General features: G+C 41.0%; 1 protein-coding gene across 1 annotated transcript in view; it reads left to right on the plus strand.

Annotated features, from left to right (window-relative positions):
* The window catches only part of LOC121582833 (chondroitin sulfate N-acetylgalactosaminyltransferase 1-like), a 49,133-nt gene extending 35,283 nt beyond the window's left edge, over positions 1 to 13,850 (plus strand). Inside the window, exons 4-8 of the mRNA XM_041898967.2 lie at positions 523 to 624; positions 9,566 to 9,744; positions 9,964 to 10,058; positions 10,177 to 10,258; positions 12,801 to 13,850. Of these exons, the coding sequence (XP_041754901.2) occupies positions 523 to 624; positions 9,566 to 9,744; positions 9,964 to 10,058; positions 10,177 to 10,258; positions 12,801 to 13,093 (751 nt within the window). The 3' untranslated portion in view covers positions 13,094 to 13,850. The remainder of the gene's footprint in view (positions 1 to 522; positions 625 to 9,565; positions 9,745 to 9,963; positions 10,059 to 10,176; positions 10,259 to 12,800) is intronic.
* Positions 13,851 to 23,588: the final 9,738 nt, after the last annotated feature.

Consider the following 23,588-nt stretch of genomic DNA (forward strand, 5'->3'; position numbering starts at 1 on the left):
GTTGTTCACTAGTTTACTCCAATTAGGGAAGGTGTGGTGGGGTTGGAAAGTAATAAAGGGAAATAAAAAATAAAAAATAAAAAGTGGTTTCCATAAGTGCAATGTGTTTGATACCGTTCCATTTATTCCATTCCAGCCATTACAATGAGCCCGTCCTCCTATAGCTCCTCCCACCAGCCTCCACTGGTATGCACCTACCCTTAAGGGGACTCTCTGATCTGTAATCCCATTTGAACTGACCTCTGTTATTGCTACAGTATATGTTTTCTTTCAAATACTTTGAACTTTTTGTCTCAGCCTACCTTCAGTGCAAATGTGCAGGGTTTGCACCTTGGGGATTATTCCATCGGTTCCATTGCGCCAGGCAAGCTTCAAACGCATCTAAAGTCTGCTGAAAGAAAACAAATTATTTCAACCTAGGTTACCTTCCCCTTGGCCCTCTCTGTGCTTGGGTTGTGTATAATAAGTCCCCTGCTCTGTTTGATTCATTATTTCTTCATTTGTTTGTGTGTGTTGTTGCAGAGAGGTGTGTGTGCGGCAGGATGGGCGAGTTCACCTCACAGTGGTGTACTTTGGGAAGGACCAGATGAATGAAGTCAGGAGCACTCTGGAGAACATGTCTAGGTGGGTGGACACACACACATCCACACACACACACACACACAGACACATAAACAGACATACACACATACACAATGACAGAAAGTGATTTAGTTTAACACGTTTTTTTTTAAATAATCTAAAGATGATAGGGGTCAAAATTATTGACACCCCTGTTTTCAATACTCCTGCACCCTCCCCTTTTGAGGATAACTGAACTGAGCCTTTTTCTCAAATGTTTTATGAGATTGGAGAGCACATTGGGAGGGATCTTAGACCATTCCTCCATACAGAATCTTTCCAGATCCTTAATATCCTTCGTCTGTGCTTATGGACTGCTCTCTTCAATTCAAACCACAGGTTTTCAATGGTGTGAGACTGAGATGGCCATTGCAAAATGTAGATTATGTGGTTAATTAACCATTTATTTGAGGATTTTGATGTGTGCTTGGGGTTATTGTCTTGCTGGAAGATCCACTTGTGGCCAAGTGCCAGCCTCCTGGCAAAGGCAACCAGGTTTTTGTCTAAAATGTAATGGTTCTTGGTAAGGGGACAGTGCTAGAGTATTGAAAATAGGGGTGTCAATAATTTTGACCCCTACTTTTTTCAGATGTTTGTATTACTTGTTAAACTAAATCTCTTTCTCTGAGCAATTGTATTGGTATACAATAATATACTTAAAAAACCTGTGAGCATACAATATGTATTGTTTATTTTATACTGTCTTTTTTGCTAATTTTTATCAAGGGACCCCACTGTACATACATTCCCCCCCACACACACACATGCACAAAAACACGCTCACACACATACCCACACACACTCTCACACACACACACACCCACACCCACACACACTCTCACACACACACACACACCCACACACACTCTCACACACAGACACACACCCACACACTCACGAATACACACACACAAACACACACTCCCTGTCTCTGTTTATAGCAACTCAGAAACCTCAGCCCCGTCTGATGAATAATGTAGGAGTGTGAACACCCAGAGGCACTCAGTGACCTCTGCCAGTGTCAGATATTACAGGTCTGGGATCAGGGCTGACAGCGGTCGCAGTGAAATTAGTGTCTTGCCCGCAGAAACAATTACAGGTCCAGGGTCAATTTGAGATCGTCTTGTGGGGGAGATTAGTTCACATGGTACTCTGGTACTGTGCTGATTATCTGGTAGGTTGCCATGGAGACGCTGTGCCCACCCCTGGCCGGATGGTTTGCAGGGGTAGAAAGAGAAAGAAGGAGAGAAAGAGAGAAGGAGAGAGAAAGAGTTGCACACCTCATGCTAGGCTTTGAGCTCGTTTCAGATGTCACACCACAGCTTTTTCTCTCTCTCGCTCTCTCGCTCTCTCGCTTTCTCGCTCTCAATGACAATGAGGCAGACAGTATTGTCTAGAAAGAGAAATCTGATGAGAGCCAAGGTCTTTCACTCAAAGATATCTAATTCTCAACAGCTCTCCTGTCTCTGGGAATGGCCTAGGCGGTTTGTTTGTGATGGTGTGAATAGTTAAACAGAGAAAGGCAAGACGTTGTCCTTGTACATTCTCTCTGAGACAGTGACCTCCGCTAATGAGTTGTCTCACTGTGCAAGGTTAAGAGTTGTGTTAGTCCTTGGATAATTTGTTTGCTTTGTTCCCAACAAATACCATAGACACAGCATGTGTGTAACAAGACATATGTTGATATCTGTTATCTAGACAGTCTCACTCAAGTCTTCAACTAGTTGAAAGACAACTGAGCGCTACAAAGAGTCCCTAGTTCTTGCTAGTTTTTTTGTACCACAATTACTCTGATAACGAATATCTTAACAGCCATAAACAGTCTCACGATTGAGCTCACATCAGACCTGGATTCAAATAGTAATTGTTGACTTTCAAATGATTTAGCTGTGTTTGTGAGCTTGCCCTGGCACTCCAGGCAGACTCAATAAAACACTTAAAGTAACACTATTTGAAACCATGTCTGCTACAGTTCAGGATGGAGCTCACATGATACCAAACATATATACTGTATCAATCATGGTCTGTCCTCTTGTCACCTTATAAACAGCTCTCTGTCGTCAATGCATTCCATCGCCATGGTTACATAACACTTCATCTGACTCTGGATCAGCCACTTTAATCAAGCACTGATCTCCTAGAGAGAAGGAGAACAACATCCAAACTCCAATCTCTCCCTTTCCCTATTCCTTTTTCTGTTGAATTGGTCTGAATGGTTATCGATTTATGTGACGGTAGAATTTAGCCTTGGGCGATGATCTGAATCCTGCCTGCCCTTATTTTAGCTTTGCCGATGTCAATATATCTGTTTCCAACAGCAGGCACCGCATGGATCATTTGCTGCTACTGCTGCTGCTTCTGCCCTGACTAAATCAAAGTCTTCCTTCCCTATCCAAAGACTATTTACCCCTTTTGTACTGTATGTGTTCATAATCATAGGGGCAAGCACTGTATCCAAATCAGTTAAATCACATCAGCAAAGTAGAGAGACAGAGCAGGTTGAAATAAAGTTAAACTCCTTATGCTGTATGTTAGTGAGCTGTACCAGACAACGAGACATGCTTATCATGTCAAACACGCTTCAACCAGTAACTGTCCATCACTCCAGTTTGAGATGGACAGAGACACACCGAGCTGTTTGCAGAGTTGGGAAATCGATAGACATGAATAAATGAATGTCCATAAGGGAGAGAGGAGAGGAGAGGAGAAGAGATGCATCAAAGAAGAGATACAGCAGAGAAGAGAAGAGAGTGGAAGAGGAGAGACAGTTTTGAGCCCAGGGTGAGAGCTGAACGCTTGTGAACCACAGATGCCCTCAGAACATAAACACCAGCCCACCAGCTCCCAGCGCACAGTGAATGCTAATGCACCATTCCTACATCTCCACAGAGGGATCAGCTCCTCAGGGAGACAGACAAAGCACTGCATCCTGTCAAAAAACCTTAATCACAGAGTAGTGTAGGATTTCATATGGATGACACAATATTGTGGCTTTTCAGGAAACTGGAAGCCGGAATGTGTACTTTCAGTGTTTTCAGTGTTTCCATCCAATGTTTATGTTTATCCACTTAAAGTAAATTAAATATATCTCTCATTATGCTGTATCTTTCATACACACAAACACACACACACACACACTTGAAAACTACTCCAGCCCTGCTTAATGGGGCCTTGCCTGAGGCTTGCGTCCACACACGTCTACATTTTTAATGACCAGTACTGATGATGTTTCTTCAAAACATTTACTGAATCCTAACTCTCCAGGGTCCTCCAAAACACTAGAGGCACCAGCTCTCAGACAAATGGGCAGTGAGTGCTCTCACTCAGACAGATATACTCCTCAGGGTATATAAACATACATACACACACACTCTCACACACACACTCACTAAGAAAGTGAGACTCCTCAGGGTATTAACAGTAGACAGAGAGGGGTCTTGAATTCCTAGTTGAAGATTTCCCCTCCCTGGAGGCAGCAGACAGGACAGGGCAGACAGACAGTAGCTCCTTCCTGTGCTGGTTTGACATGGCAGTACTGAGGATGGCTGGAAAAGCCTTGACTGAAGTAGATAGAAGGATATAGAGAGAGCGAAAGAGAGAGAGAGAGCGGGGTGGGGGGCTGTCCCAGACCAGCACCAGACGGACATGCCAAACCAGGATCACAAAAGGAAATATCCAGAGTATGTTTTGGCCTGAGGCTTGTGGCTGCTTGAATCACAGTGAAAACACTCGAACCAGCAGCCTGAATCCTAAACTAATCCCACTCCTACCCACTACTAATATGATTTAAATAAAATCAAATGTTATTTGTCACATGCGCCAAATACAACAGGTGTAAACCTTACAGTGAAATGCTCACTTACAAGCCCTTAACCAACAATGCAGTTTTAAGAAAGAATACAAAAAAAAATCACAAAAAAATACTATATAAAATAATATGAAATAAAAGTAACAAATAATTAAAGAGCAGCAGTAAAAATAAGGCTATATTCAGGGGGTACCGGTACCGAGTCAATGTGCGAGGGCACAGGTTAGCTTTTAACTACTCTAAAGGATTGCTGGCCCATATACATATTTAATGCTTATGTTTTTGATAATTTGTGGTTTAAAAGGTATTTATCCGATGTGGGAACAAACTCCCACAGGGCTTTGCAAACAATGTTTTAATGTCCTAAGTTTTTCTGGGGACTTAAAAGATTTTGTGCACCTTGAATAAACACCAGCTGGCTGGGAATTCTAGTGGCTACATTTACAAGCATACATTCTGCTCTATTACGAGTTTTAGAACGTGTATATGGTAGACATGCATGTGTGCATTTTTGCTTTTATGGGTGTATCTGTGGGTGTCTGTGTTTCTGTCTGTCTATCTGTCTGTATTTGTCTGCCAGTCTGTCTGTCCATATGTCTGGGCACACCAACCAACCAACCAACACGTGGGTTTTTCTGTTCTGGCTACACCAGCTAATACGTGGGTGTTTCTGTTCTGGCCACACCAGCCAATACGTGGGTGTATCTGTTCTGGCCACACCAGCCAATACGTACAGTACCAGTCATAAGTTTGGACACACCTACTCATTCAAGGGTTTTTCTCAATTTTTACAATTTTTTACATTGTAGAATAATAGTGTAGACATCAAAACTATGAAATAACACACATGGAATCATGTAGTAACCAAAAAAGTGTTAAACAAATCAAAATATATTTTATATTTGAGATTCTTCAAATAGCCACTCTTTGCCTTGATGACAGCTTTGCACATTCTTGGCATTCTCTCAACCAGCTTCACCTGGAATGCTTTTCCAAAAGTATTGAAGGAGTTCCCACATATGCTGAGCACTTGTTGGCTGCTTTTCCTTCACTGTGCCGTCCGACTCATCCCAAACCATCTCAATTGAGTTGAGGTCAGGGGATTGTGGAGGCCAGGTCAATCGATGCAGCACTCCATCACTCTCCTTCTTGGTTAAATAGCCCTTACACAGCCTGGAGGTGTGTTGGGTCATTGTTCTGTTGAAAAACAAATGATTGTCCCACAAAGCCCAAACCAGATGGGATGGCGTATCGCTGCAAAATGCTGTGGTAGCCAGGCTGGTTAAGTGTGCCTTGAATTCTAAATAAATCACAGACAGTGTCACCAGCAAAGCACCCCCACACCATAATACCTCCTCCTCCATGCTTTACGGTGGGAACTACACATGTGGAGATCATCCATTCACCCACACCGCGTCTCACAAAGACACGGCGGTTTGAACCAAAAATCTCCAATTTGGACTCCAGACCAATGGACACATTTCCACCGGTGTTTCTTGGCCCAAGCAGGTCTCTTCTTATTGGTGTCCTTTAGTAGTGGTTTATTTGCAGCAATTCGACCATGAAGGCCTGATTCCCACAGTCCCCTCTGAACAGTTGATGTTGAGATGTGTCTGTTACTTTAACTCTGTGAAGCATTTATTTGGGCTGCAATTTCTGAGGCTGGTAACTCTAATGAACATATCCTCTGCAGCAGAGGTAACTCTGGGTCTTCCATTCCTGTGGCGGTCCCATGAGAGACAGTTTCATCATTTCATCATGCAAAGCTGTCATCAAGGCAAAGAGTGGCTATTTGAAGAATCTCAAATATAAAATATATTTTGATTTGTTTAACACTTTCTGGGTTACTACATGATTCCATATGTGTTATTTCATAGTTTTGATGTCTTCACTATTATTCTACAATGTAAAACATTGTAAAAAATTAAGAAAAACCCTTAAATGAGTAGGTGTGTCCAAACTTTTGACTGGTAGTGTAGGTGTTTCTGTTCTGGCCACACCAGCCACTACATGGATGTATCTGTTCTGGCCACACCAGCCAGTACTTGGGTGTATCTGTTTTGGCCACACCAGCCAATACGTGGTTGTATCTGTGTGTGTCTAAGCAGGATTAAGTACATGTACACTGGTCCTAAATCTATGTTTTCTTTCTGACAGCAGATATGTCAGTCTCCATACAGATTAATCTGAAATCAAATATACAGTTCATCTATTCCAGAGCCAGAGTCCCCAGGGAGGAGAGAGGGAGCCCTTCCCTCTGGTTCGGTTAGGCTAGATGCTGATATTTTTTTATTTTTTATTTAACCTTTATTTAACCAGGAAGGGCTCGTAGAGATTTTAAATCTATTTTTCAAGAGTGTCCTGGCCAAGATAGGCAGCATCAAGTCATTACACAATTACAGACAGACATCATGAAAAACTACAAGTAATCTAGTAAAAACCATAGAAATCACAGGAGTATAACGAAATCATAAAACAGCCAATTAAAAACATTGACAGGTCAAGGAATCAGCCTCAAAATCCTTCATCAATGATTTAAAAACACCAATCAGGACAAGTTCTTCCAGTTTAAAACTATTTTGTAAGGCGTTCCAAGCCGATGGTGCAGAGTACATAAAAGCCCTTTTACCAAATTCAGTTCGGACATTTTGAACAGTTAGCAGGAGAAAGTCCTGCGAACGAAGAGAATACCCACCACATTTCTGAAGAATAAAAATGCCCAGATAAGATGGTAGTAAACCCAAAATGGCTTTGTAAATAAAAGTATACCAGTGACTGAGCCTACGAGTGACTAGAAAAGGCCAGCCAAACCTGGTATATAAAGTGCAATGGTGCAAGGGGTTTGCAATTTAAAATAAATCTCAATGCTCCATGGTAAAGGGTGTCAATTGATCTCAAACACTGAGCGGATAGAGAGATGATGGGAGAAGGACTCCGTACTGGGAATAGCCTACAGGCTATAGTGTCAGGCTGAACTACAGATGCCATATCTTAATTTGAACCAGTTTCTCACAGCAGGAAAATAATCCAGCAGCAACAGGAAATGTGAATTATTATGTGTATTATAATGAATGGACATTTTTTGTAGGTGTTCATACATTTTTCATTAGGGCAAATCGTTATGGCAAATTGTCGGACCCAAGTAAGACTAGCTGTCGCCATTGGCGTCGGCTAATGGGGATCCCAATAAATCAAATCAAATCCAGTCTCAAATTCTAAAGTAGAAATTAGAAACTTTAGAAGCCTTTTTAAACCTTGAATACACTACAAGTTTGCATTTCCATTTCCAGGACGATCAACTATAACTAGCTTGGAGGAACGTCTAAGCCTGCAGTGTAAAGCTAGAGATCAGGCTGCAACCAACGCCGTCCTATAGTCACCATTCTGAAATATCACACAATGCTATAGCAGACTATGAATCCCATAATAAAAGGCACATGAATCAAGTTTCGATATTATATGTTCATAATAACTCGATAATAAAATCATCGGATTACGTTCCTTATGTTCTTTGAACTGCTGGTCGGAAACAGTCCTGCTAGCTGGTCATATTGAGGGGCTGAATCTATGGGTTGTCTCTGGAAATATTATCTGTTTATCTTCCACTATCAGACCTGTAAATAAAATACATCACAGTCCATCATCATTTATGTCACAGATGAGTGATTATGTTCTCTTTTTAACTGGAAAGTTTAATGTATGATCCATTTTGGGCATAAATATGTGATCATGTGAGAGCGTTCATTTAATAATGCATTAGCAATTTTATAGTGTTCACATCTCAAACAATTAATTGCAATGTTTTCTGGAGATTCTCACTATTTCCCCCTAGTGCAAGGCCCAAGGTTAGGAATTTATGCATAATTTATCCTGATGGATCCTGCAGTGTGTGTGTGTGTGTCTTTGAACTCCCATAGCAGACCTTAGTCTGCAGTCTCTCTCTCTCTCTCTCTCTCTCTCTCTCTCTCTCTCTCTCTCTCTCTCTCTCTCTCTCTCTCTCTCTCTCTCTCTCTCTCTCTCTCTCTCTCTCTCTCTCTCTCTCTCTCTCTCTCTCTCTCTCTGTCTGTCTGTCTGTCTGTCTGTCTGTCTGTCTGTCTGTCTGTCTGTCTGTCTGTCTGTCTGTCTGTCTGTCTGTCTGTCTGTCTGTCTCGTCTGTCTGTCTGTCTGTCTGTCTGTCTGTCTGTCTGTCTGTCTGTCTGTCTGTCTGTCTGTCTGTCTGTCTGTCTGTCTGTCTGTCTGTCTGTCTGTCTGTCTGTCTGTCTGTCTGTCTGTCTGTCTGTCTGTCTGTCTGTCTGTCTGTCTGTCTGTCTGTCTGTCTGTGTACAGTAGCAGGCTTGTATTTGAGTTGAGCCCACAAAGTGCCACTCTCTATCCACACTATCCACAAGGGCATAATCCCACACTAATAAAGGAACATCAGTCAGTGGTTGTTTACCGTGGGTGGAGGATAATAATGCCTAAAGGAGGCTGAGATGTCAAAAAATACATTTGTCACATTGACGGAGTGAGTAGCATATTAACTAGCATTAATTAGCCTCTCATCACAGAAACCTATGGGGCTCTGGTCAAAAACCGTGCCCTACAGTATGTCGGGCATACTGTAGTTGCCATTTGGGTCACAGCCATCATGTAGCCACTTTACAAACCTGATCTTATTAGTTCTGCTGTTGTCAAAGGGGAAATTAGGTTTGCTACAGTATGCGGGGGTAGTGTGTGTGTGTGTGTGTGTTGTAGTTAATGGTACAGTACAAAGACAGAGCTTTGTGTATTGTATGCAGTGTCTGTATTTGGACTCAGCTGGGCCCTCTACTCTCATAAGAGCCATTAGACACTGATGAATTAAGCCTGTCCCACTCCCTCTACTAAATTAACTTTGAACCAGTGACGCGAATTCATTTTTGGTCAATTTTTTTGCCACACTGTCTCCCTCTTTCTAGTATCCGTTGGGTTTTGTCTCTGAATCAACTCCTCCTATTTAATCTCCTATTCTGTCAAATTCTCTCCTCTCCCCTCTCTCTCTCTCCTCCAACCTCTCCAACCTGTTTGCATATGAGTTTCTTTCGGAGGGGTTGGGTTAAAGCAGAAGATACATTTGTGTACAAAGGACAATAAAGTATTATTCTTCTCTCTCTGCAGGGAGATCAACTTTAAGAACTTCTCCCTGCTCCAGCTGAATGAGGAGTTCTCCAGGGGGCGTGGCCTGGATGTGGGCGCCAGGGCGTGGAAGGGAGGAAACGTCCTCCTCTTCTTCTGTGACGTCGACATCTACTTTACCGCCGACTTCCTGAACACCTGCCGTCTCAACACTCAACCTGGTACTACAATACACTGAACAAACCCACGTCAGTGCTATGTTCAGTGTGGGTCGCTGTATCTTTTGGTTTTCTAACAAAGCTGAGATTTGAATTAAGTAACTGTTATTGAGATGTTGTTTAGTCCATGTTCAAGTTCAAGTGTATTAACCATTGGTAATTAATACATTGGAAATCTTAGATTTGTTTGATTACATTTTCATATATTTATTTCTTCTTCAGGTAAGAAGGTCTTCTATCCCGTTCTGTTCAGCCAGTATAACCCAACCCTGATCTACGGCAATCACGACCACATCCCGCCAGTCGAACAGCAGCTGGTAAGAAAGCTGCTTTCACAGATGTCCTCAGAAATATTAAGAGATACCACACACATGGTACAAAAGCAAATTTTCTTACGTTAAAGATTTGCCTGTTATTTTTTGCTATTTTTAATAGGCGATCAAAAAAGACACAGGATTCTGGAGAGACTTTGGCTTCGGAATGACGTGCCAGTACAGATCAGATTTCATCAACATAGGTAAATATCATGTTACCGTGCTCATCGATGGTAAATTGTCATATCCAAACCATCTGCAATATTATTATGGACTCAGGCGTATTGGCTCTCAGCACAGGATTTGCCTCAATACATTTTTCCACCTCAGTCGAGGCCATTAGATGAAATCACAGGCTATAAACTATGCTGGAAATAAGGGCAGTTTCTGGACAGTGTCTGCGTCCCAAATGGCACCCTGTTCCGTATATAGTGCACTACTTTTGACCAGGGCTCATAGGGCACACGTGTCTAGGCCAGAAATACACACACACAGAGATAAACAGAGATTTTACTGTTTGTCATTGTAATTTAATTTGCCACTGGCAGAACACTGTCTCCCACCATAGTAATATCAGAGGTACAGCATCTGTCTGACCTTAGACTCTCAGGAGAGAGATAATTCGTACTACAGTAAGACCTATAATACATAAAATACTCCTTCTAACTCTAGGGTGAGTGATTTGAGATTTAGATGTGATGCTAATAGTAATGAATTATTAATTTATCTGGAGAGAGAGAGAGAGAGAGAGAGAGAGAGAGAGAGAGAGAGAGAGAGAGAGAGAGAGAGAGAGAGAGAGAGAGAGAGAGAGAGAGAGAGAGAGAGAGAGAGAGAGAGAGAGAGAGAGAGAGAGAGAGAGAGAGAGAGAGAGAGAGAGAGAGAGAGAGAGAGAGAGAGAGAGAGAGAGAGAGAGAGACTCACAGTGAGATGAAGAGAAGAGACAGGGTGAGTTCAAACAGAGGGAATATTTTTAGGCCCCGGTGCACAAACAAATAAACAATCTCCAACTTCCTGGTTGGGTTCATTGTTTAGCCCTTCAGCACTGAGCAGTCTGCAGTCATCTTAAAAAGAGAGAAAAATAGAGAGGGGGACAAAAAACGCACGCAAAAATAAACAAAACATGATTACCCGTGTCACCTATGGCATGAAGAGGATGTAGTCCAGTTAGTTGGAAAGAACTGACGTCAGCATCTTACTTCCTCTGAAAGTCAAGTTAGGGCATGTTCTGAGGTTCTGTTGCAATATCTCATCATTCCACGCATTATGCATGTAGAGAAAACTGGTAGAACATAACCCAACAAACAGGATGGTGATGAATTAACAAGCTGTCATTATCACAAAAACAGAACTCTACCATCAGGGTTTGACCTCTGATCCCTGGCCATAGTTCAGTAGGCAAACATTGTGGAATGTTGCAGATATACACTACCGGTCAAAAGTTTTAGAACCTACTCATTCAAGGGTTTTTCTTTATTTTTACAATTTTCTACATTGTAGAATAATAGTGAAGACATCAAAACTATTAAATAACACATATGGAATCATGTATTAATCAAAAAAGTGTTATATTTGAGATTCTTCAAATAGCCACCCGTTGCCATATTTCCACAATGTTGTGCCCTACTGAACGCACCCATGATCGCCCTTCATCCCTCCTCTGTTATATATATATATATATATATATATATATATATATATATATATATATAAATACCTGTATATTATATTAATATTTATATATTATATAGTGAGTGTACAAAACATTAAGGACACCTGCTCTTTCCATGACAGACTGACCAGGTGAATCCAGGTGAAAGCTATAATCCCTTATGGATGTCACTTGTTAAATTAACTTCAATGAGTGTAGATGAAGGTGACAAGACAGGGTAAAGAATGATTTTTAAGCCTTGGGACATGGATTGTGTATGTGTGCCATTCAGAGGATGAATGGGCAAGACAAAATATTTAAGTACCTTTGAATGAGGTATGGTAGTAGGTGCCAGGTGCACTGGTTTGTTAAGAACTGCAATGCTGCTGGGTTTTTCATGCTCAACCGTTTACTGTGTGTATCAAGAATGGCTCACCACCCAAAGGACATCCAGCCAACTTGACACAACTGTTGGAGTCAACATGGGCTAGCATCCCTGTGGAACACTTTCGACACCTTGTAGAGTCCATGCCCCGACGAATTGAGGCTGCTCTGAGGGCAAACGGGGGCGTGGCAACTCAATATTAGGAAGGTGTCCTTAATGTTTTGTAGACTCAGTGTATATAGATTCAGACTGTTTAATAGTCACATGTACAGGGTTGTAGGTGTGATTGCAGGGTACAATGAACATCTTAGACTCTGAGCTCCAACATGCAGAACTAAGTGAAATAAAACAATGAAAATGGTCATAAAAACAATAATAGATATAGAAATAGCACTATATGTATCATAACAACTGTAGCAGTGATGAATAAATAAATGTCCATTGGGGTGGAGGCAGAGTAAAGACTGTTGAGGGGGTGGGGGGGAGTGGCCATAGGGGGAGCAGCATGACTATTGAGTGAAATTAAAACAAAAAAGTAATAATGTACATATTTACAACTGCAACAGTGATGAATGTCGTTGGGGTGGGGGCAAAGTCTGTGGGGGGGATTTCCATGGGGGGGAGTGGGAGGGGGGAGCAGGTAGCTGACTAGTGGTGGCTATTCAGCAGCCTGATATAGTGAGTTTATGAGTTCATGTTGTCCCTCCTACAGGTGGTTTCGACGTGGACATCAAAGGTTGGGGTGGTGAGGACGTTCACCTTTACAGGAAGTACCTGCACAGCAACCTGCTGGTGGTGCGGTCCCCATCGCGGGGCCTCTTCCACCTGTGGCACGAGAAGCGCTGTGCTGATGAGCTGCCCCCGGAGCAGTACAGGATGTGCATGCAGTCCAAGGCCATGAACGAAGCCTCACACGGCCAGCTGGGCATGCTCTTCTTCCGACACGAGATCGAGGCACACCTGCGCAAGCAGAAACACCAGCGGCCCGTTGCCAAGAAGACATGAGGGAATCACAAAGGAATCTAGACTACAGGAGGAGGGCATGACAGTATGACAGTCAGAGACAGTGAGGGGGAAGCAACAACAGAACAGAGATCTACTGTTATGAACAGTGATGACATAACAGTACTGACTCACTATAGAGGAAAAACACTCCAATATATCCTCTGCAAAGCCAAAAAGGGCATACAAAATACACCTAAGACACCTGCCGTTACTTGGAAGAAGTGCAAGCACTGTGAAGACAACAATGACAGGTAAAAGGGCCAGCAGAAATACTTGTTTTGACTGCTCCTCTGTGTTTTGGTCTAGAATCATGTGCCTCATGTTGACTGACTGACAGCTGGTTTTGAGAATCATGATGTGGCATCTGCTGGTTTCTTGAAGGAGGCTGGAGAAACTGGAACTAGATTTCCCTGTATCTTACTAGAGCCACCTTGTGGACAGGAGGAAAACAGCATCACAGTGAATGGAATGCGGACACTAAAGCTCAAGTCATGTAACCTGGTTACATGACAATACACTCAGACAGATGGTCAATCAATAAATGAAAACAGGTGTTAGTGCCAATGACAACAATGGAGGGACATGGACGCTGTTAGACATTCATTATTTCTCAAGCTCCACAGAGTTATTATGGTGCTCTGCTTTTTCTAATCCTACCTATATGTGCTTTTATGTCGATTTTCATCTTCAAGAAAACAAAACAATGCAGTTTTGTCTTGTTTGAAGGGTCAAAATAAATAAGTATATATATACTCTGGTCAGTATTATGGTTTGCTGTTTGAGCATGAAGCTACAGTACATATATGAGGTATGAGGAAGATTATATGGCCCTGAGAGAAAATGTGGGTACAGTGTCCTTTGTTTTGAGTATGGGCTAACATTGTGCAAATAATTAAAGTAAAATAAATAAATAAAAATAAATTGGTCATTTAGCAGACGCTCTTATCCAGAGCGACTTACAGGAGCAATTGATCAAGGGCACATCGACAGATTTTTCACCTAGTCGGCTCGGGGATTAGAACCAGCGACCTTTCGGTTACTGGCACAACGCTCTTAACCAGTAAGCTCCCTGCCGCCCCAAAGTACCAGTCAAACGTTTGGACACACCTACTCATTCAAGGGGTTTTCTTAATTTTTTACTATTTTCTACGTTGTAGAATAATAGTGAAGACATCAAAACTATAAAATAACACACATAGAATCATGTAGGAACCAAAAAAGTGTTAAAGAAATCAAAATATATTTTATATTAGAGATTCTTCAAAGTAGCCACCCTTTGCCTTGATGACAGCTTTGCACACTCTTTGCATTCTCTCAACCAGCTTCATGAGGTAGTCACCTGGAATGCATTTCAATTAACAGGTGTGCCTTCTTAAAAGTTAATTTGTGGAATTTCTTTCCTTCTTAATGTGTTTGAGCCAATCAGTTGTGTTGTGACGAGGTAGGGGTGGTATACAGAAGATAGCCCTATTTGATAAAATACCAAGTCCATATTATGGCAAGAACATCTCAAATAAGCAAAGAGAAACGACAGTCCATCATTACTTTAAGACATGAAGGTCAGTCAATACGGAACATTTCAAGAACTTTGAAAGTTTCTTCAAGTGCATTCGCAAAAACCATCAAGTGCTATAATGAAACTGTCTCTCATGAGGACCACCACAGGAAAGGAAGACCCAGAGTTACCTCTGCTGCAGACGATAAGTTAAAGTTACCAGCCTCAGAAATTGCAGCCCAAATAAATGCTTCACAGAGTTCAAGTAACAGACTCATCTCAACATCAACTGTTCAGAGGAGACTACGTGAATCAGGCCTTCATGGTCGAATTGCTGCAAAGAAATCACTACTAAAGGACACCAATAACAAAAAAACTTGCTTGGGCCAAGAAACACGAGCAATGGACATTAGACCGGTGGATTTTTGGTTTCAACCACCGTGTCTTTGTGAGACGCAGAGTAGGTGAACGGATGATCTCCAAATGTGTGGTTCCCACCGTGAAGCATGGAGGAGGAGGTGTGATGGTGTGGTGGTGCTTTGCTGGTGACACTCTCTGTGATTTATTTAGAATTCAAGGCACACTTAACCAACATGGCTACCACAGCATTCTGCAGCGATACGCCATCCCATCTGGTTTGCGCTTAGTGGGACTATCGTTTGTTTTTCAACAGGACAATGACCCAACACACCTCCAGGCTGTGTAATGGCTATTTGACCAAGAAGGAGAGTGATGGAGTGCTGCATCAGATGACCTGGCCTCCACAATCACCCGACCTCAACCCAATTGAGATTGTTTGGGATGATTTGGACCGCAGAGTGAAGGAAAAGCAGCATATGTAGGAACTCCTTCAAGACTGTTGGAAAAGCATTCCAGGTGAAGCTAGTTGAGAGAATGCCAAGAGTGTGCAAAACTGTCATCAAGGCAAAGCGTGGCTACTTTGAAGAATCTCAAATATACAATATATTTTGATTTGTTTAACACTTTTTTGGTTACTACATGAATCCATAGTTGTTATTTCATAGTTTTGATTTCTTCACTATTATTCTACAATGTAGAAAATAGTAAAAAAATTAAAATAAAGAAAAACCCTTGAATGAGTAGGTGTGTCTGAACTTTTGACTGGTACTGTATATTATAATAGATACATTATACTTCTATTCAATAATTAAATTATCCAGTGTTAAAGTGATCTGCACACAGAACAATTGTTGGAAAAAGAAAAAGCCTTGCTCCAAAAATGCTTATTTATTATTAACATAATTGTTAGCTACATCACTTATTTGCCTATTCTTTCTTGGTTTGACCCAAGTATGAGCCAAATTAAGTTTAGTGGTAGTAGAATGCTTCCATGTCTACAGAGGAGTATAGTCCAGGACAAGGAATGGTAGGAAAAGACCAGTATGAAAGTGCAAATAAAGACTATCTGACGTTATCCTGATGGATTTCTACTGAGAGTATTTCTTAGCGATATAGCCTATAGATGGCTAAATACATTATAATAGATTAATACATTTTCACAGGATTGACATTCACAGCGAGTGACAATGACTTTATGCCTTTAACGAGATCACTTATTTGTCTTAAACTAAATATTGAGAGATTTGATTTAATTCCCAAGTCTTTCAATTTCAAGAAGGCACTTGGGCTGCTTCACATGGAATAATTTGGATTAACCTAAATTTGTGTTGGATGACCAAAGCCTGTAAAAAGAGTAAAGAGGATGCACCTTTTAATTTTTTATTTTATTGTTTCATGAAAGGATTCTTCTTTCTGTTAATAATAAATATAACTTTCCTCATAAAGTTCTTGATTGATTCTAAATTCATGCCCTTTTTGTCTTTAAATTATTCTGTTTGAAGTTTTGCCTACAGTTGAAATAAACATTTATACTCATTTTGAGACCCTTGTAAAAGTTTGAAATGAATAAATTAAATTATATTCTGGTCTGATGCTTCTTATCAGATGTTATTTGACTCCATTATGTAAAAACTGCAGTAGTCTGTAATCTAATCTACTGTAACTTTACTCTATACTTCATTCTCTACTCACCTGTGAAATCACAAGAAAGACTCAGTGGTATTTTGTAGTGACTGATGTACAGTTGATGGGAGTGTCTCATCATTATATTGTGTTCAGTAGTACACCTCTAGATGGCAGCATTGCATCCCTGTTGAGGAACCAAAGTGCCAAAACCTATGAACAGATACTGTATGTTGGCTATGAAATAGATCAAATGTTGTGGAGAGCAGAGTGTGAATTATGGGGTGAGCCAGGTGTCATTAAACTCCCATGAAAGAGACATGAGCTCCTCTAAAGGCAACAAAAGTCTAAATATTGATCATTTGACCAAGACACATGCGGACAGCAAGATGCATCTATCTCACCGGAGAATGTATACTATTGTGCAAAACAGCGCCCCTCTGTCACAGTATGCATACATACCCCATGTATCTGATGCTGTCTGGCCAAAAATATTATGAAATGTTACAAATACTGAGCCAGAGGGGCGCTGTTTCGCTCTCTCATATGCTTTCTCCGCTAAGAAATACTCTCAGTAGAAATCCATCAGGATAACGTCAGATAGTCTTTATTTGCACTTTCATACTGGTCTTTTCCTACCATTCCTTGTCCTGGACTATACTCCTCTGTAGACATGGAAGCCACGAATTGAAGGAAAATTCTGAAACATTATTTCATTTTTAAAATTATTGTTATTGTTCACATTTTTGGGGAAGCATGGCTTCCCTTGGCATCCATGAATACACACTACTGTAGTAGGCCTAATGAAAATCGCTGAATGTCATTACACTTATGGTGTTTGTAACAGATGTCTCTTTCCATTCATCAAATGGTGCGTGCACAGCGCACTGTTTGGATGTGGGAATTCTTTTGGAGTAGCCTACTTTTTAAAGTGATTTGTTTGACAATCAGCCTAATACATTTTTACCATTAAATGACTTATTTTCTATTAGTCCCATAAAGAATGTACAGTGCCGTGAAAAAGAATTTGCCCCCTTTCTGATTTTCTCTATTTTTGCATATTTTTCATACTGAATGTTATCAGATCTTCAACCAAAACCTAATATTAGATAAAGGTAACCTGAGTTTACAAATAAACAAAAAATATGTATACTTATTTTGTTTATTTAATTAACAAACATATGCAACACCCAAATCCCCTGTGTGAAAAAGTAATTGCCCACCATAACACAACCACCACCATGCTTGACCGTTGGTATAAGGTTCTTACTGTGGAATGCAGTGTTTGGTTTTCGCCAGACATAATGAGACGGTCCTTCTCCACTCGTGCATCATCAGGCAAATTCAATTTACAGGGGTGGATCCCAAAATAATTGTGTAAAGTGATCAAAACAAATTAAGTTAGTTGTGCAAGACATTTTATAGATAAAACAATAAGTAGCATATTGTTTTTAAAGCTGCAATACAGTATGTAACTTTTTGGGCGCCCCAACCAAATTCACATAGAAATGTGAGTTATAGATCTGTCACTCATTGAAAGCAAGTCTAAGATTCGGTAGATCTGTTCTATGTGCGCTATTTCTATGTTTCCCATTCTTAAGGTTTGTTTTTGTGTCTTTTACTTTCGTTTTTGTACATCAGCTTCAAACAACTGCAAATACAATATTTTGGGTTATTGAAAATATATTTCACTGTGGTTTAGATGGTACAATGATTCTCTACACTATACTTGCTTGTTTTGTCACGTAAACTGAAATTAGGCTAACTATTAACATTTTAGCCACCAGGAAATGGCGGAGCGATTTCTACATATTGCACCTTTAAATGTGTGCATGTTTTTCTCCTCTGACAAAACAAAAGCTGATTCAAAGGGGGCGTGGCAGATTTCAAAACTCTTCAGCGGTAGGATACACATGAGTATCCTCGATGAAAGGTGGCTGTCAAGGAGAGGCGGACACTCTTCCGTTTGCCTACTAACAAAATTACATACTCCTCGACCACTCGACCACTTGACCACTTATCAGTTTCCAGGTCACGAAGGAGAGAACGGAGGAGAGAGGACGAAGGACGTTTTTTTGCCCAAATGAGAATCTCTCTTATCCCTTATCTTATTGGAGAATAGAGACATGTGGTAAGGTGTGATAAGATGTGATGTGATCACCACATGATGTCCGATGTGAACAATAGGCTGCTGACCATGGGAACCATATCTAGTGGTATCTTATCTGTGTTGTATGATAGTCCTGATGAAGCATACCTCTGCTCTGTCAGTTAGTCTATTGACACACCTGTGTGTCACTCTAAGTAACATAATACATAAATCATATTAAGAGGTTAATCCTGTAACTAAAAGTGATGATATAAAACATTTTTATTTTTATTAATTTTTTACAATACAAAACATACACATACAAACAACAACATACAGACACTCACAAACTTCCACAACATCACCCCTAGGGCTCTGGTCAAAAGTAGTGCACTATATAAGGAATGGAATAGGGTGCCATTTGGGACGAAGAATGAGAGACTGGAGTGTCCAAACACCAAAAACTGTATTAAACAGTGTTGTTAGTCACCTCTCTGTGTATTAAACACTATCTACAGTAGCTTTGATTGGACTGTTCTTTTCCAAGCTTAAAATGATAAACATTCAACATTGGCCATGCTGTCAATCCAGCATGACTTCTGCTGCCTCAAAACAACTGGAAACTTGGAACTGGGAAATCTGACTACAGTGCGTTCAAGACAACTGGAAACTTGGCAATTAATGTTTTGAACGGTCATCCAACTCGGAATTGCAAGTCGGGAATTATTTCTAGAGCTCCGACCTGAAGATCACTAACATCATCATGATTTGATCTGTCAGCTCTGGTAACATAACAATAAAAGTCATTTTGTTAATACTCTATGAATTGCAAATTGTAAACAAAACTGGTTCCACATGTAATCAACTGGTTCCATGGCACAATGTAACTATCACATGTGTTTATGGTAACTACAGTGGGGAGAACAAGTATTTGATACACTGCCGATTTTGCAGGTTTTCCTACTTACAAAGCATGTAGAGGTCTGTAATTTTTATCATAGGTACACCTCAACTGTGAGAGACAGAATTTAAAACACAAATCCAGAAAATCACATTGTATGATTTTTCAGTAATTAATTTGCATTTTATTGCATGACATAAGTATTTGATACATCAGAAAAGCAGAACTTAATATTTGGTACAGAAACCTTTGTTTGCAATTACAGAGATCATACATTTCATGTAGGTCTTGACCAAGTTTGCACACACTGCAGCAGGGATTTTGGCCCACTCCTCCATACAGACCTTATCCAGATCCTTCAGGTTTCGGGGCTGTCGCTGGGCAATACGGACTTTTAGCTCCCTCCAAAGATTTTCTATTGGGTTCAGGTCTGGAGACTGGCTAGGCCACTCCAGGACCTTGAGATGCTTCTTACGGAGCCACTCCTTAGTTGCCCTGGCTGTGTGTTTCAGGTCGTTGTCATGCTGGAAGACCCAGCCACGACCCATCTGCAATGCTCTTACTGAGGGAAGGAGGTTGTTGGCCAAGATCTCGTGATACATGGCCCCATCCATCCTCCCCTCAATACGGTGCAGTCGTCCTGTCCCCTTTGCAGAAAAGCATCCCCAAATAATGATGTTCCCACCTCCATGCTTCATGGTTGGGATGGTGTTCTTGGGGTTGTACTCATCCTTCTTCTTCCTCCAAACACGGCGAGTGGAGTTTAGACCAAAAAGCTATATTTTTGTCTCATCAGACATTTTACATTTTACATTTACATTTTAGTCATTTAGCAGACGCTCTTATCCAGAGCGACTTACAGGAGCAATTAGGGTTAAGTGCCTTGCTCAAGGGCACATTTACGTCATTTAGCAGACGCTCTTATCCAGAGCGACTACAAATTGGTGCATTCACCCTATAGCCAGTGGGATAACCACTTAACAATTATACCATTTTTTTTTTTTTTTTGGGGGAGACCACATGACCTTCTCCCATTCCTCCTCTGGATCATCCAGATGGTCATTGGCAAACTTCAGACGGGCCTGGACATGCGCTGGCTTGAGCAGGGGGACCTTGCGTGCGCTGCAGGATTTTAATCCATGACGGCGTAGTGTGTTACTAATGGTTTTCTTTGAGACTGTGGTCCCAGCTCTCTTCAGGTCATTGACCAGTTCCTGCCGTGTAGTTCTGGGCTGATCCCTCACCTTCCTCATGATCATTGATTCCCCACGAGGTGAGATCTTGCATGGAGCCCAAGTCCGAGGCTGATTGACAGTCATCTTGAACTTCTTCCATTTTCTAATAATTGCGCCAACAGTTGTTGCCTTCTCACCAAGCTGCTTGCCTATTGTCCTGTAGCCCATCCCAGCCTTGTGCAGGTCTACAATTTTATCCCTGAAGTTCTTACACAGCTCTCTGGTCTTGGCCATTGTGGAGAGGTTGGAGTCTGTTTGATTGAGTGTGTGGACAGGTGTCTTTTATACAGGTAACGAGTTCAAACAGGTGCAATTAATACAGGTAATGAGTGGAGAACTGGAGGGCTTCTTAAAGAAAAACTAACAGGTCTGTGAGAGCCGGAATTCTTACTGGTTGGTAGGTGATCAAATACTTATGTCATGCAATAAAATGCAAATGAATTACTTAAAAATCATACAATGTGATTTTCTGGATTTTTGTTTTAGATTCCGTCTCTCACAGTTGAAGTGTACCTATGATAAAAATTACAGACCTCTACATGCTTTGTAAGTAGGAAAACCTGCAAAATCGGCAGTGTATCAAATACTTGTTCTCCCCACTGTATGTGTGATGGTGGATGGTGATGGTTTACATTTTGCAATTATTTTGTAATTTACTTTCATAGAGTACTGTCTGAGTAAACATAATGATTTGCAAGTGTGCTATTACTTGTCTCTGACATTGGGCATTGTACGTTTTGCTGTGGCTGCCTGGAGTTGGCGGTCTGTCCTCTTAGGCTTTCTCAAGCTGATCTGACTTAGTGGGGCTGTTTTCACCTCTCTTCTGGACGTGTTCCACATACATGCTCCTGAAGTACAATCCTTCTCTGTTCTTCCCATCCTGACATAGATAAGACCACATCAGAATTTAATTCAATTAGGCTACTACATGGCCACCCAGCAAGTCAATTAGGGATGTAGTGCTAAAAATAATAGGTAAGTAAACCCTAATGGTTTAAACAGTCTAGCAAAATAGGTGGGAAAACTGAATTTACCCTCCACTGAAAGCCTATCATCATATGAAATGTAGTTGTCATTAGATTAAATAAATGACCCTAACAAAATGATTCACTGCATTGAGTAATAATGGAAAGGTCATTATTTTAGGAAGGTTGCCTAACGTTAGTGGTACATACTCAGCCATACATGCAGAGTTCGCTGTCAGGATACAGTTATTTGTTTTGTTTACAACAGCCCATGTCTTGTAGAGCTCCGTCTTATGCCGTTGTCGTTGGCTAGGCAGCACTTCCGTTTTCATTACACAACTATCCTGCACATGACCGCAGAAGACAAATTATATGCATCAATGGATTTGTAGGCTTAAACCTTTTCCCTCGTGTGAAAAACAAAAACTTTCGCTCACTATTTGAGCTCCAAGCAGATTTACTGTATCCGTAACTAGCGGTTTCGTATGAGGAGGTGTTTCTGAGACCTTGATGCGCGTGCATCGCCATTGTGCGGCAATGTTTGTAAACAAAAAAAGGGGTCTATTATTAGAAGAGCGGTCCAATAGTGGATCCAGCACACACCACCTAGGATCAATTGATGGGTGTTTAAATCAGGAAGTATAGATACCACATGTTTCATGAAGGCTTATATTTTAATGTAATGTATATTTCAATGTCAGTAACCTGTCAATAGTTTTCTATAATGAACTGCATTATTTTCCAAATTGTTGTTTTTAAAGATACATTTATGGTTTGCAGTGGCGATTTTAGCATGTAAATCTTGGTGGTGCAAAAAACTCTTACGCATGCCAGCAAAGCCACTACACAACACAACACTAAACAATACATTAATTGCACTATAAAGGTGACAAACAGTGCCCACAAACTGTTAGGGCCTACATAAAGCTGTCCCAACAGCAGAGTTTTCTTTTCAGCCTCATGGAGTGAATCCTTACCACTGCTACACCTGGCTATCAGCGGAGCCTTGTCTGGCAGCGAAACAGTTCATTTACTGCCTTTAAAAAAACATAGCTGATATGTCTGACTTGCTTAAACAAATGTGGTTTCTACTGACAATTTAGATGTACAAACTATCGCATAAGGGGACGACGAGAGGATAAGAGGCATTCCGTAATTTTGATTAAGACATTAATGAGCGACGGATGGACGTAGTCAATATAACTATTTGTTCAGCACTTTTTAAATGTAAATCGACAGTCTTTCTTGTGGGCCCATTTTGTCATCAGACTTTGTCATCAAAGTCTGGCATTTTCTGGATTTATGGTGCTTTCAAGACAACTGGGAACTCTGAAAAAAACAAGGTTGAATCATGATGTCAGTGATCTTCAGGTTGGAGCTCTAGAAAGAGGCCCAAGTTCCCGACTTGGATTAATGTTCAAAACGTATTTTCCCAGTCGGAGCTAGGTTATTTCCAAGTTCCCAGCTGAGATTTCCCAGTTCCGAGTTTCCAGCTGTTTTGAACGTGACAGAAGTCATGCTGGATTGACAGCATGGCCAAAGTATTCAACCTTTTCTGGCCCATCCTTTTAAGCTTGGAAAAGAGACCCTTAAACCCAGACTTGGACCACTCACCCACTCCACTGAATAGCAGGCTAGTGATTGCTTTGCAACGCTTGCAGTTAGCCATTGATTCCTTCCAAACCACTCATTGTTGAATTTGTGATGTAATGTTTATGTTCAATGGCCAAGGAGCACCGATACGTTTGATCTATAATGTCTCTTCATATGACAAGGATTGAAAAGAATTTGCCAGTAGATTGTCGACATGATTCATGATGATGACTG

This window comes from Coregonus clupeaformis, chromosome 15, assembly GCF_020615455.1.
Source record: "Coregonus clupeaformis isolate EN_2021a chromosome 15, ASM2061545v1, whole genome shotgun sequence".
NCBI classification, from domain to species: Eukaryota; Metazoa; Chordata; class Actinopteri; order Salmoniformes; family Salmonidae; genus Coregonus; species Coregonus clupeaformis.